General features: G+C 33.6%; 1 protein-coding gene across 1 annotated transcript; it reads right to left on the reverse strand.

The window, feature by feature from the left end:
• Positions 1-7,892: 7,892 nt before the first annotated feature.
• Positions 7,893-16,360, reverse strand: LOC144837272 (transient receptor potential cation channel subfamily V member 5-like). The gene is made up of 14 exons (XM_078692320.1): positions 15,888-16,360; positions 15,626-15,799; positions 14,932-15,121; positions 14,458-14,611; positions 13,811-14,062; positions 12,969-13,127; positions 12,420-12,512; positions 11,856-11,960; positions 11,243-11,397; positions 10,697-10,806; positions 10,311-10,465; positions 9,773-9,889; positions 9,401-9,532; positions 7,893-8,798 (listed from the first exon to the last, which is right to left on the reverse strand). Exons 1-14 carry the CDS (start codon positions 16,198-16,200, stop codon positions 8,550-8,552), a joined length of 2,358 nt encoding a protein of 785 aa, XP_078548446.1. The 5' UTR covers positions 16,201-16,360; the 3' UTR covers positions 7,893-8,549.
• Positions 16,361-16,512: the final 152 nt, after the last annotated feature.

A 16,512-nucleotide genomic window follows, 5' to 3' on the forward strand; every position in this document is an offset into this window, starting at 1 on the left:
ATATGATGACGTCACAACATCTGAGTGGCAAAATATTTACATCAATTCGTATCTACAATCCAATAGCTTCCAGAAAACGTTTTAATCATGATTATCACTTTTTATTCTGACGAGCTATAACAGATTGAAATTTACTGTAAAGATGAAAATAAGTGACCCACGTTATTTACGTTTTTAGACATGATGACGTCATAAAAATTAAAATATTTTTAATTCATGCGAAAGATAGTTGATTAACGTAGACAATATTTAAATTTCGGGGGAAATGGAATACCTATAACCGAGAAGCGCTTGTTGAATTTGATGAGCAATAACGAAAGAGTAAAAAATCCTATATTTTACATTCGTGTGGCCATACGATGACGTCATAACATCCGAGTGGTAAAGGTTCTGCATGAATTCATATCTACAACATATCTGCTTTCATATTAAATTAAAAAAATTGGGGGTCGTGGATGATCCTGAGGAGCTATAATAGATTAAAAATAGGCTTAATTTTGACAATATGTTGTCACTTTTGCAACTAAAACGCGCGCAAATGGTCTAAATCAACGTGTTCGTATGACGTCATTTTAATTTGAAATGATGTAAATCTTTTTTAAAATGACTAAGAAAGGCTGTAAAATCATAATTCAAGAAAAAAACACATGATTTTCATGCTCCGTGCGCACCTTACGCGTAATTTTTTTCGCGCGCGTGGGAATTTTTGACATGTTCAAAATGTCATGATCAGCGTAGAAAGTTGATTAGAAATTAATTTTGCGCATTTTGAAATTTTAAATGCGCGTGCACGCGTAACTTCTTGTGAAACATGCTATTTTTAATCCATAGAAAGTTTTCCCATGATATGACTTAAATTTTCACCAAGTGTCAATACAAAATGACATTTGGTTTATAATCTATGATCAATCATTGAAATTCATAAAATTGCGCGTAACTTACGCTGCGCGACTCTAACGTCATATAACGAAGTTTCTTGCACATCTACAGCTACAGGTCAATCTTTTGACAAAGTTATACAATGTTATGTTGACAAGGATGAGAGATATGCATGCAACAAAATTCCGGGAAAGAAAGAAGAACAAAGAAGATGAAAAAAAAAAAAGATATTTACAATCACAAGGGTTATCCGCAACTTCTAAGTTGCGGATAACCAACTAGATTTGAACTCGTCACTTTGACGAGTTCGGGTTATCCGCGCAAACGCAACATGCACATACGTTTAAAATATATGAACGCCGAAAATTATTATGCCATCCTATGACATGAATTAAATATGTTTACAGTGCTGAATTGTACCTATTTTGTAGCATACAGCATATTACAGTATTTACAGAATACACTGTATATGTTATATACAGTGGTAGCATAGACGAAATTACGAGACCCATCTTTTAAAGCCAATTATTAACACGATGACGTCATCAAATTGACTTATAAAGATAACTATTTTAGAAGATAATTATCTAAATAATTACATTAATACAAATTTGAAGAATTTTGGGCACGTGAAAGTGAGATGCGCTCTCGTTTAAACGCAATGAACTTTTACGGAAGAGATGAAAATACGACTTTTTTTATTCAACTGGCTATATGATGACGTCACAACATCTGATTTGAAAAATGTTCACATGAATTCGTATCTACAATCCAATAGCTTCCAGAAAACCTTTTAATTATGATTATCACTTTTTATTCTGACGAGCTATAACAGATTGAAATTTACTGTAAAGATGAAAATAGGTGACCCACGTTATTTACATTTTTAGACATGATGACGTCATAAAAATTAAAATATTTTTAACTCATGCGAAAGATAGTTAATTGACCTAGACAGTATTAAAATATCGGGTGAAATGGAATACGTATAAGCGAGATGCGCTCTATTTAATGTGATGAGCAATAACGAAACAGTAAAAAATCCTATATTTTACATTCGTGTGGCCATACGATGACGTCATAACATCCGAGAGGTAAAAATTCTGCATGAATTCATATCTACAATTTATCTTCTTGCATAATAAGTTAAAAAAATTGGGGGTCACCTTCGATCCTGAAGAGCTATAATAGATTTAAAATAGGCATATATTTGACAATATTTTGTAACTTTTTCAACTAAAACGCGCGCAAATGTTATAAATCAACGTGTTCGTATGACGTCATTTTAATTTGAAATGATGTCAATCTCTTTTTAAATGACTAGGAAAGGCTGGAAAATCACAATTCAAGAGAAAAAAACATGTTTTTCATGCTCCGTGCGCACCTTACGCGTACAATTTTTCGCACGCGCGGGAATTTTTGACATGCTCAAAATGTCATGATCAGCGCAGAAAGTTGATTAGAAATTAATTTTGCGCATTTTGAAACTTTGAATGCGCGTGCGCGCGTAATTTCTTGTAAAACACGTAATTTTTAATCCATAGAAAGTTTGCGCTTGATATGACTTAAATTTTCACCAAGTGTCAATACAAAATGACTTTTATTTTTTATCCTATGATCAATCATTAAAATTCATAAAATCGCGCGTAAGTCACGTTACGCAACTCTGACGTCATTCAAAATATGGAGGTGCACAACTTCAGGTAAATGTCCATATAATGACAAAGTTATACAAAAGATATATTTACAAGAAATAGGGGATATGCTGCTCACAAAAATCCGGGAAAGAAAGAAGAATAAAGATGAAAATGATTTTTACAATCACAAGGGTTATCCGCAACTTCTAAGTTGCGGATAACCAACTAGATTTGAACTCGTCACTTTGACGAGTTCGGGTTATCCGCGCAAACGCAACATGCACATACGTTTAAACTATATGAACGCCGACAATTATTATGCCATCCTATGACATGAATTAAATATGTTTACAGTGCTGAATTGTACCTATTTTGTAGCATACAGCAATTTACAGTATTTACAGAATACATTGTATGTTATATACAGTGTAGCATAGACGAAATTACGAGACCCATCTTTTAAATCCAATTATTAACACGATGACGTCATCAAATTGACATATAAAGATAACTATTTTAGAAGATAATTATCTAAATAATTACATTAATACAAATTTGAAGAATTTTGGGCACGTAAAAGTGAGATGCGCTCTCGTTTAAACGCAATGAACTTTTACGCAAGAGATGAAAATATGACTTTTTGAATTCAACTGGCCATATGATGATGTCACAACATCTGATTGGCAAAATATTCACATGAATTCGTATCTACAATCCAATAGCTTCCAGAAAACGTTTTAATCATGATTATCACTTTTTATTCTGACGAGTTATAACAGATTGAAATTTACTGTAAAGATGAAAATAGGTGACCCACGTTATTTACATTTTTAGACATGATGACGTCATAAAAGTTAAAATATTTTAAACTCATGCGAAAGATAGTTGATTGACCTAGACAGTATTAAAATATATGAGGAAATGGAATACGTATAAGCGAGATGCGCTCTATTTAATGTAATGAGCAATAACGAAACAGTCAAAAATCCAATATTTTACATTTGTGTGGCCATACGATGACGTCATAACATCCGAGGGGTAAAGATTCTGCATGAATTCATATCTACAACATATCTGCTTCTATATTAAATTTAAAAAATTGGGGGTAACGGTTGATCCTGAGGAGCTATAATAGATTCAAAATAGGCATAATTTTGACAATATTTTGTCACTTTTGCAACTAAAACGCACGCAAATTGTCTAAATCAACGTGTTCATATGACGTCATTTTAATTTGAAATGATGTCAATCTTTTTTAAAATGACTACGATAGGCTGTAAAATCATAATTCAAGAGAAAAACACATGATTTTCATGCTCCGCGCGCACCTTACGCGTGGGAATTTTTGACATGCTTAAAATGTCATGATCAGCGTAGAAAGTTGATTAGAAATTAATTTTGCGCATTTTGAAATTTTAAATGCGTGTGCGCGCGTAACTTCTTGTGAAACATGCCATTTTTAATCCATAGAAAGTTGACCCATGATATGAATTATAATTTTATTAAGTTTCATAAAAGAATATTTGTTGGTTCTAAAGTTATGATCAGTTATAGAAATTCATAAAATCGCGCGTAACTTACGCAACGCGGATCTGACATCATCGAAAAGCTTGGCTGCACATCTACACTTCAATGTCAATCTTTTTACCAAGTTATACAAAGTTATGTTCACAAGCAATAGGGGATATGCTGTAGACAAAAATCCGGGAAAGAAAGAAGAATAACAAAGAAGATGATGAAGAAAAAGATATTTACAATCACATGGGTTATCCTGCAACTAAGTTGCGGATAACCAAAAAATATTGATCTCATACAATTACAAGGAGTTATCCGCTTGGTATACCAAGCGGATAACTAATAAAAATAAAACGGTAAGCGTACGACACATATGTGTCAAATGTCAAATTTAACAGGCTTTAGGCCCATATGCACACATTTGACACCATTTGTTTTATCATAAAATATATAATGATTTAGATTAGTACGTGGATTTACAATGGTAGTAATGCATGTACTTATTACCAGGCTTACAGGACAACACTAAAATGCTAGATAACGAAATTCAGTTAAGTACGGGGAGCCGTTTATCACATTTTAAAATGGATCAATCGTTTCTGAACAGAACATTTACTACTCTATTTATCTGGAAGTTGTCGATCTTTCTTTAAAAAAAAATATATCTTTATTCTCATTTTGTTAAGATCGCTGATGTAACCGAATAAATAAATGGAAGTTGGTATACTCCGTTTTAGGTACACTTACACATTCTAATCAGCGGCGCCCCGTATGCCATGTGTCGCGGTAGTCGTATAGTTTAACTAGACATGGTCAATATTTAAACTACCCACTTTAACAACACTTAATGTTTGTAATGGTTCGTCGTATTAGTTTAAAGTTCATTTTATGCATGTTACACGACTCATTCGAGTGATCAATAGACTCCTGTATCTATTGATAAAAGCAACAGCAGGCGAGTGAAGATCAAAAGAAGTCCGTGCTCTGATGAATCTCAGTCGTTTTTATCGTTTGTGTTGATTTGCTTTCATGTATAATCCAGTATATTACGCAGTATGTATCCGTACAAGGAATCAGTTGATTATGGTCCACAATGGGAAGAGAAGAAACTGTCACGTGGTTACCAGGCAACTTTGTTTCCACCAATAAGATCTAGACAAAATGGAATTCAACAAAAATTGTCATCGTCACATCATCGAAGATTATCTGAACCAAGTTATTTAGAAGCAAGCAAACGAATTGGAATAACTAATCCAAGGAAGCAGGTAAACATTGTTAATAATTATATGGATTATTCAAATGGAAAAAGGTTTGATTCATCGCGGTTACCTTTAGCTGGTTCTAGTCTGCTGACATTCTGCGATGACTCCCCTGACAACAGGTTTCGCCGTGCGTCGTTTCCAGTCGATAGAAAACATTTACAACCTGCAAATCATGACAGTTCTCCTTCTGGATTTTTAACTAGACCACAGACGGTCGGGCATTCTGCCTTTGAAAAACCTCGGCGTTCGTCAGCGCTTCAAACGATACAAAGACATGATAGACAATACGGTATAAATACATCAGGATTTAGCTACGTCACTCGTAGAAACAATATTCAACCGTCTAACTTTTTATATGGTCGAAACGTCGGATTACGAAGTACTTCTCAAAACATTGGAGCATTTGATTATGATGGACAAAATGAAAATGACGTATTGTCAAGTAGTAGCAGCGATTACAGATTTAAAAATAATCTTGCTTATGTGTATAATGATGATCAGAGAACTAGCGAAAATGTTAATAAACGGAATAAAAAAAGAGAAAAGTTAGCTCCGTGGGAAGAACAGTATGACCACGACGAATGTGATCTAGAATTATTTAGTCCTTTGACAGTAGAAAATCTAGAAAAGAGACTTTTCGACGAAGAAGAGCAGGATAACAATTTGCGAGTTTGGGAATGGATTTCAAATAGGCAGCAACCGGCGGACATCCAGTTGACTAGCACATCATTAACATTAGATGGAAAATCTTCAATTAAATCTGGAATGTCTAACAACAGGTTTGATCCTGATCCACTAACAATCATCGAGGAGCAAGAACCGTAAAATTGTTAACAGTTTTGGGATTAAAGCTTGGTTGCTATACGCAACGCAAGGACGAAGACGCAACGCAAACAATTGACCAATGACAACCGACAGTTCGAATAATCAATCGCCTGCTGTGATTGGTCAATTCACTTAAGTTGCGCTTGCGACGACTGTGTCTACAAGTATACTCTGATCTGACTTGGCAGATCATTTCATGATGACTTGATAACTGAAAATCAGTGGTTGTATTTAACAGATTTACTTAATGCAAGGCTACCAAACAACCCTTGCTTAACACAAGGACGTAACGCAACGTAAGTTAGTTGACCAATGACAAGCGATGGGGATTATTCAAACTGACGCTTGTCAGTGGTCAACACGCTTGCGTTGCGTTTACGTCCTTGCGATACGTCCTAGTGGGAAGCTTAAATGGGAGAAGCCTTCAAATAAACATTTTCCGATAAAGGCCTGCATTTAGGGATAAAAACATTAATAACATCTGTTTATAGGCCTACGTAGCTAGAGTAAGGAACACTTTTTAAGATATCGTATAACAATCTGTATAATTTCATATAACTTTTTATAAAATAAAATGCTACTATTTTAAAGTGTCAATGAATCATCTTTTTTTCGCAAAGCACGACGAAGAGGTGTACGTACGTGCGCACTCAAGAAGCAGCAGACTTGATTCTGCGTGTTAGGTTTGGTGCTAACACTAAAGCTTGGTTCCCACTTGCGACGCAACGTAACGCAATCTACGCAACGTAAGAAAATGCCCTTCCAATCATTGTGTTTGCCCCCGACTGCGTGAAATCAAACCTGCGATGTTTGCAGCACTATTGCATCGTCGGTTCCCACTTGTGATTACGCAATACAGTACTTTGCGTCGATACGTCGCTGCGTTGCGTTCTAGTGGGAACCACGCTTAATTAAAATAAGCACGTTATTCCGATACCACTTCTTCCACGCAAGGACGTACGCGTAACGGAAGTAATTGAAGCGCTGGATTATCACTGGCTTGTGATTGGTCAACTTGCTAGCGTTGAGTTCGCAGTGGGAACTAAGCTTAAATAATAAAGACCATCATTCATATTTTACATATATCTTAAATAAACATTTATGTAAAAGGATCTCTATTAATATTATAATTTATTATATATTTCAATCTCTTAAATGCATTATAAATGACTTTGTATCGATTATCTGATTACATACTTCAATACAAAGATAACTTTAAAGTATGGCATGATGTTTCAAGAGCCCTCTGCCCACGATTATTGTTATAAATAAAAAGATATGAATTTATTTATGTCTGCTATCGTTGATATGACTGTGTTGTAGTTTAAATAACTCTTTATCTGATGTTACCGACAATGAACCCGCAGTAAAATACTTTAAACAAAAGTTATGACCTCAGTTGACTTGAATAGGAAACTTTGCTGCAGTAATAGAGTAAGGCCCATTTACACTAGGACGATAACGATCGACGATAAATAGATAAGCATGCATTTTTTTTACATAAAACAAAAGAAATTAGACAGGTTTTCTTCTAGAACTATAGGATAATCACTTATGCTGTGTTTGGTAAAAATAATTTTTTTTTAAAACCCAATCAAATGACGTCATGATTAATAAAAACAATAAAATCGTTGTATTGTCTCGATGTTTTTTTCTTATCAATCATGACGTCATTTGATTGGATGTGTGAAAATATCATTTTCATCAAAGGAAGCATAGATGGTTATACTATAGTTATAGTATAAAATTTGTTTTCCTTTGTTTTAGAAGAAAAATGCATGCTTATCTATTTATCGTTGATCGTTATCGCCCTAGTGTGAATGGGCCTTTAGTCCAGTTGATCAGACTTACTATACTATCATAACCAAACACACACAATATTTAATAACAATTACCCTGTTTATAATTATAAAAATATTAATTATATCATATATATAAATATCCCACTAAAATTACTTTACATCTTAAAATTACACAAAACCTGTTTACACATAAAAATATTCATCTTATGAATTAGACTATTGTCATAAATTAATTTACATATTGCCACTTTATCAGCCAATCAGCTGCCTTCTATTAAAAGCTCACCTTGACACAATTCCGCTTTTGTTTTCTCTAATTTTATATTTTCATACCTACCGTATGTAACCATGGGCTTGTGTTTGTAATTTAGCAAAAATGATGGGTGGTATTGAGGATTATGTTAATGGATATGTGTGAATTTATCTTAAAGCCACTAGACCTATGTTTTTTCGACTAATTTAAGGTCACACACTACAATATATGTAAAAAAAATACTATATGGACCTATTGCGATAACATTTTTTCGTCTTTAAACGGTTAAAAATGTGAAAAATATACTCAAACAAGGGATTATATTCAGTCATATACGGTATAAACAATCAAATGCACAATGATTGATTTAAAAGAACTATTGCATATAAGCTTGGTTGATAATCCCTCCATGGCTACCAAATGGATCTTTGTATGACGGGAAATCTGGAAAGTGTTGTTGCTCATCGCCGTCGATAGACAGGCCTGCAGGGGTAGAGCTGACAGAGACTGTTGACTGTACGTCATCTTCTACTCTGTTTATCACCCACTTATCTCCATTATACTCTAGATGAGTATTCTTGGTGTGTAGGAACTTTGAGTTGACATACAATGACTCATCATGACCCTGAGACATAAGAAAGAAAGTTAGGTAAAGATGGGTCACACACACTGATTCATCATGACCCTTAAAGATAAAAAATCAAGTTTGTAAAGCTGTGTTCACACACAGATTCATCATGACCCTTAAACATAAGAAAGCAAGCTATGTAAAGCTGTGTTCACACACACAGATTCATCATGACCCTTAAACACAAGAAATCAAGTTATGAAAGCTGTGTTCACACACACATATTCATCATGACCCTTAAACACAAGAAATCAAGTTATGTAAAGCTGTGTTCACACACATATTCATCATGATCCTAAAACATAAGGAAGCAAGTTATGTAAAGCTGTGTTCACACACATATTCATCATGATCCTAAAACATAAGAAAGCAAGTTTGTAAAGCTGTGTTCACACACTGATTCATCATAGCCCTTAACTTAAGAAAGCAAGTTATGTAAGGCTGTGTGAACACACATATTCATCACTATTCCACTTACACAAACAACATGACAAAATGTTACATTCCACTACAGTAGTCATTACAATATATTAAGTACAGTAAGCACAAATAAAGACAAAAATGATGATTAAAAATGATATTAGAATTATTTTACAAACCTCATTTTCACTTCGCATGACAATAGCTCTACCTTCTTGTCCATTCCACATCGGAGTTGAGTATTTGTTTTGAAGCAACTTACGAGCACGGAGCGACAACCCCTGCTCAATGACCAACACTATCTGGGCCCACTGTAAACAGGTAACATACATGTTACTTTTGTTTCTTTAGTCACATAGTTAATGGTTTGAGCTTAAAATGGTATTTATACCAACTAAACCCAAACTGTTTTTTTCTATTAGGCCTATATTAATAAAACAAATCTGTCTTTGGTACTCGTGTTTTGCCTCACCAATGGCAATGAATGCTACTGTCTGACCTGTCCTTGGTACTCATTTTTTGCCTCACCAATGGCAATGAATGCTACTCACCTGTCTTTGGTATTCGTTTTTTGCCTCATCAATGGCAATGAATGTTGATGCCATCATTGCAATCAGCATGTTAATCAACAACAGGGAAACTATGATCATGTACACTGCAAACAATAGCTACAAAATAAAAAAAATAAATTATTTCTCAGTCCCAGAAATCAATCCTGCAATATTAGTAAAACTAGGTCAGTGTATAAACGAAGTATGTATTTATTTTTTAATGAGAGCGGTCTATCCAGTTGAAGATGACCTCAAATCAAGGGACCCACAAATAAATAAAAGATACAAAACATAAAACAATGCAAACCAAAATAGAATAGAAACTTTTTAAAATACAGAGACATAAAAGATGTATTAGTGCCATTAGCATTACAGAGGGATCATTTAAAACATTGGTGGTTCAACACTTGGCATAATGACTGGCCTGTTGAAATCATTCCCCCTCCTAACTGTAACATAATGTGGACACACATTGACATGCTCTACGTTATGTAAGTATACTTCCATATTTGGTGTTTACCTAATATAGATGCATTACCTTAGCAATAATATGATGCTGTGTTTGTTCAAACTTGTCATAAATATCTTCAAATTCACCGAGTGACATAATGAATATCCCAACAATGGAATGAAGTATATGGTATTCTCTGTCTCCAGGCTTTGGTTCGTAACTAACAAATATTACATGCATTGCTGAAAGAACAATTAAATAAACTCTTTAATTTGTCTGACAATCTATCCGATGGTACTTGGCCGATGAGGGCAGTATATAGGAGTTACGAGAGACCGAATGGGTAGTGTCAATGTCAACGTTTTTTGTGCTTATTAACATCACACCAAATATACATGGTTACAAAAGTATATGTATTTTGTTGTCAGGCTGACATCAAAGGTCAAAGGTTGACACAAAACATAGTATCTTACCTTGTGAGAATCCCATAACAAATACCACAAAAATTGCCAAAAATGTCAGGAGATCCCCAAACAACATCTTGTAAAAGATGAATACAAATTTACCAACCAACGGGAATGCTCTGCAAAGAAATAAAAAAATTTATGAAAATTAATATTTGTAAATATTGTATTATTTCTTTCTTCATCATTAACTCATTGAAAAACACAAAATTGAATAAATAACTTAATTTACATAAACAGTATGCCATTGTTTAATTAGGTTCATTTGTTGAAATCCAACAACTTAAAACAAAGTAGAGAGATGTAGCCATGAAAAATAAAGTGGTCTGGTTTTCGCAAAAAAAGAAAACAATTTCTGTTCAAGCAACTGGGTTGTCAAAGGCCTCTGTGAAAAAGTGGTCAGGTTGAAACCTTACAGTACTGGTGGCTACGGCCCTGAATTAATGTCTTTTAGTTAAATATATTAATAGATAACAATTGTACTAACTCAGTGGAGTACCTAAACTACATCAGGGAGCTAAGCAGTAATATAATCACTCTGTAAAATTTGTTTACCTTAAAAAGAACATAAAGTAAGGAACTGATGTTAAAACAGCAACAATAAGAAGAGAATCTTCATAATGGGGTGCGCACGGAGGAATGCGACCAAACAGACTCAGTAGAACCAAGAAACATGAGAAGAGAAACAGACAACGGGCTGGTGCTTTCAACTGTTAGAAATGAAAATAATGTTGAAATTTTTCAGTCATGTTTTATTCAGTTTATACGATTTAATTGAAAGCAAAAGTATAACATTATTAAGCTATGTCTACACTATCTTTATGTGACAAAAAAATTATGATGTGCCCATATATTGACATGCTGATGTCATATCACTACCATATTTTGGCATATCACTACCATATTTGGAAAAAATCACACCTTTTTTGTCAAACTAGTTTGATAGTGCAGACCGAGTTTTAGTCAGTGAAAACAAATTCATCTGGTTTTGATTTAGTAATGAAATAGATTTTGTAGTAACACACAATAACTGACGAAGTCTAGCTGGTAGCTAGACGAAACTGTCTTGATATTTATTGGTTTATAAATTTATGAAATCTATCTCATTATTAGTCAATATTTTAAAATTTGCATTGATTGAAGGAAAGAAATTAACAAAGTATGTTACCAGAAACATTTTGGCATCTTTTCCATGCTGCCTAACTTCATTCAACCCAAAGATTAAGTAAAAGACACAGCCTATATATGAAAAGGTTTCACATACTATACGTACCTAGAAAAACGAACACATAACTGAACATTAATGAAATATAGGTTTAATGTTAAAGCTGAGTAATATAAAAAAAAACCTATTGCTAACTCTACCAGTTCAGTCACACCAGAGGCCCTTAAGTTTCTAAAAGCTCTTCAAACAAAAGAGGACACTCTGTGACCAAATTGTGTTGTTGTCCAAACAGTCAGGTTTTCCTTCAAAATATGGGAAAAAGTTTGTACCATTTGTAATATGAACCCCTTTGAAGATGCAAGGTTTCTACCCCAAGTGAGTGAGGCTAAATAAGATATTTTTAATAGGTTTAGGAAAAATGCAAAATACATTTTTATGACTGTAACTTTCTGCAATTGTTGGTTTTTATTGTTATGTGAAATGTTTTGGCCTTCCGAAAAATTGCGTTTTTTTGGACCTAGGTGAAAGGTCAATGCAAAGTCTACAGCAATAAACGTTGTTACTTACAACATCTTTTCCTGTATCAACTTGCAGTATATAACAACGGTCTTGAACAGTTTCATTGCTCATTGTACCATCTTGTGCAAATTCTTGTGAAGCCTGTTAATTAATAATTAATTAAAAATAATACTGTATATGACAGTGTATAGTCCCATGCTTGAGTACAATGTAGGATAAATTGGAACACAACATTTTGATAAATTCAATCAGAGTATAAACCCACTCACAAATGTCATGGCCTTTAGGAATTATAGTTGAGTTTTTGTTTAGGGGTTGGTATTTCTTTTTCTGATCCCAGAAACAGTTCTTATTTAATGTTACCATTTAAGTTATTGTAATTAATGTACGCTGCTTTTATTTCTTGAACTGTTTCTAAATAAATGTTGTTGTTGTTGTTGATTGACTGTACTATTATATACTGTAATAGATATTTCAAAATAACCTATACATTTTCTATGGATGATGTATATATCATAATGTACTTAGTGTAAATGCCTCTGGTACACTGTTTTAAAACAAATTAAATGTTAATGTAAATTAAACTTTCAAGTATACCTTTCCTGCTCTCAGATAAAATGAAGTGCAAAAACACAACAAATATATAATGTAGGCAACCAGTCTGAAAATGAAGTGAACTTTAGCAAATGTCTTCCATTTCTGTTCTATTATGTGAAAGACAAGGCCTTTCAACATTGGCAGTCTATCCATACCACTCTGTGGAACAAAGACGTAGAGTTTAATACTGAGTAACACAGACCCAGCATCCTACACCAGTTACACATTCTCATATCAAGTGAATAAACACAAGTAAAATCCTGAAATATTTATTAACTTAAATTATTACTATTACTCTAGTGTGATGCAGTTTTCCTGCTTTATTGGAGTATAAAGATCCAGATCCAGAAATGAAGTACTTGGTATTTAATGGAAAATCTCACTTAAGTCACATGAATATTGATAAGATAAGATGATTGCTCTTGTCATTGTTACAGAGAATGTCAGCAAGCAAAAATGAAATACAATGTATTATGGTATCATCATTTGAATCATCCAGGATGATGGAGATCCTAAGATGATCTGATACCGGTGTCTTTTTTGTGTCTGCCTTTTTTATTTAAACTTATTTATGCAATTGATTTTGCAACTATGGACGTCTGTTTCCGAAATAAAAGTAAAATGAATGAATAACTTTATGTAAGACAAAATAAGTTTCAGTACTCAGCATAAGGTTGTTGCTTAACTCTTACTATTGAAATATTTCAATCTTTTTTTTTCCTTTATGGAATACTACAGAATACAGAAGAAATCAGATTTTATTTTATACAATGGATTGTCGTCATGTGTTATTGCGTGTATGTTTTTGTTATTATCATTGCAAACCTAAAAAAAAATGTTACCTTGTAAGCGATTGTATAAATAGCTGACTTTGAGTTCAGTGTGCCATCCATGTTGATGCTGTCAATGTTGTTTAAATTATACGCTGCACAAGTAACAGTTCCAAAGTTCCACTCCAACTCTCGCTCAAGATTCAAAATGTGCTCAAACAAGACCGGTCGCACGAGGTAAGCAGCCAATGAGAGGCAGCTAAACCCTCGTCTATTTTGTACTGCAAGGTTACCACCAAGCTCAAATGCTATCGTTAAAATTTTCTGAAAAAATAATATTTTCTTTTTGTTATTGTAATCCTGTAAATACAGAAAATTACATAAACAACAGAAATTTGAATAGACTTAGCATATACCTGTACTTATACTTAGCATATACTTATACTTAGCATATACTTATACTTAGCATATACTTATACTTAGCATATACATATACTTAGCATATACTTAACTTGGTGTTACTTGCTTTATGGTACTGTATTAGTTAATAATTGTTATAAATATTATAATAATCTAAATACCAACTTATGTTACTTCCTAGATTGGGTTCTAGACGGCGATCCTCCCGTCCTTTCACCAATCAACCAAACCAACCCTATATTAGTTTTTACATATTTAATATATTATAATAATTGAAATGAAAAAATGAAGAAAAGTACCAGTTGATTGTGAATGACTGCAATATGCAAAGCTGTGTTGCCATTTGAGTCTTGAGCGTTCATGTCACCACCTTTGGCATGCAGATATCGAAAAATGTCAGTAAAGCCCAGAGAAGCAGCAAAAGACAGTGGGTACTCTCCCCAATATTTGGCCCTTAAAAAAAAGAAAAAAAAAGTGAATTAGTGAAAACATATGAAAAATGGTTTTAACAATGTTGATGTTACAAATTGATGTCTGTATTCTAGTTGTCCCATGACTTAGATGATTGTAGAGGTGTAGCAGATGAGATACAGTGATACGATACACAGGCATAAGCCATATCTCCCATGGAGAAGAAATCCTGTCCCTTGCCCACCCCACTCATTTACAATTAAAAGATTCAGAATCATATCTGCCACTCATACTGTCAGCTTGCAATACCAAGCATTTAGACATTACATATATTCGGTAATTGTGTGACCCCTCAAACATACCCTTCATAATCCGTCTTCAATGCTATTTGCACATGCTCGTGGTCATAAGTGTCATATCGTGTCTTCAGTTGATCCTCCGTACTAAAGAAATGGCCACAGCATCTTGCGTTGATGTCAGCATTGTGTTCAACAAGAAATTGGACCATCTTGAAATTATCATTTGCAATTGCCATGTGAAGACAGGTCTCACCTGGTGCAAAGTATTGAATAATTTTTATTGAGTTATTCAAAAATGATTATTAGCAACAATAAAAAGAAGATTTAAAAAATCAGACTTGGAATATGTTATTCTTTAGTAATATAACTAAGTTATACGCTTCAATAGAAGAAAATGTAAACAAAAAACAAATAAAGACAAAATGAATAGTTAAAGTTTAACTAAAAACTCATTTTCTCAACAAACAGCTTAACTATTTTTTTCTTTAAAATTATGTTTTTTCAGGTAATTAATACATTTCTTTTTTCAATCCAATTTTTGGTAAAAGTGAATAACTACAGTATTATATTAAAAAATTACATATTCTAAAAATGTTTAAAAAAATTGTTTTCAAGGGGACAATATATCTTTAAGTATGTTTATTTTTAATACAAGATTATATTTGCCTCATGAATTATTCATGATTCAATAGAACATGCAAGTATAATAATTTTGTAAAAGGAAATGACAACTTGTATCCATTTAATAATAGCTTACCATAATACATATCATTAGTGTAGATATCATTAATGAGTGTAGGATAAGCGGTGACAAGTCTCATTGCTAATTCCATATGTGTCTTTGTCTTGTTCAAAAAGCAAAGGTGTAAAATTGTCTCCCCAACAGATCCTCTCTTATCAACATCCCAGCATTGCTCTCTGTACAGACCACCTGTAACAAGGTGATTTCTGATTGGTTAAATGTTTGAAGAATAGAAACATGTGCACATTATTTAGGTGAACTAGAAAACAATACCTACCAATTATCGTTGTTTCTCCTGTTATCAGCTTGTCCCTTTTTCTTGAGCATGTATTATGTCGAATTTCAATAAGAGTTTTAATTGGTATTTTCTTATTTTCACCGACATACAAATAAGCACGAACCAATGGACTTCGTATAGTTTCCTCCAACTCATCCCATTTTCTAGTCCCTATCGCCTTCTTGGTTAAGGTCACCAGTCTGCCTCCACCTTTTGAGTTTACAAGGCCGTAAATTTCTGTCGAGTTTTCGTCAATTTGCTGCTTGGTTCCAGAGTCATCTTCGTCTTTCTGTGAGCTTCCTGTGACCCCCATTTTGACCTGCAACCGGTCCCCTATTTCTATTTTGGGTTACCAAACCATTAGCACTCTTTGCCTAGGAATTTCAGAAAAGGTGGGTAAGCGATTACCGGTATTATTACATACCGCAGTTTTCACGTTAGGCCATTTTTTTCGATCGTGTCTTTTCCTGTTTTCTATACAACATAGCTTTCATAAAAGAAAACCTTGGCAATCATATAACAGTATGCACAGTTTCATTAAATGTATACAGAATTTTAGAAAAGCTATTCACATTACAACCAAGTACCGCCCCTTTGTGTCCTGAGCCAAAAATAAGCGATTTTG

This window comes from Antedon bifida, chromosome 3 (assembly GCF_963402885.1).
Source record: "Antedon bifida chromosome 3, ecAntBifi1.1, whole genome shotgun sequence".
NCBI classification, from domain to species: Eukaryota; Metazoa; Echinodermata; class Crinoidea; order Comatulida; family Antedonidae; genus Antedon; species Antedon bifida.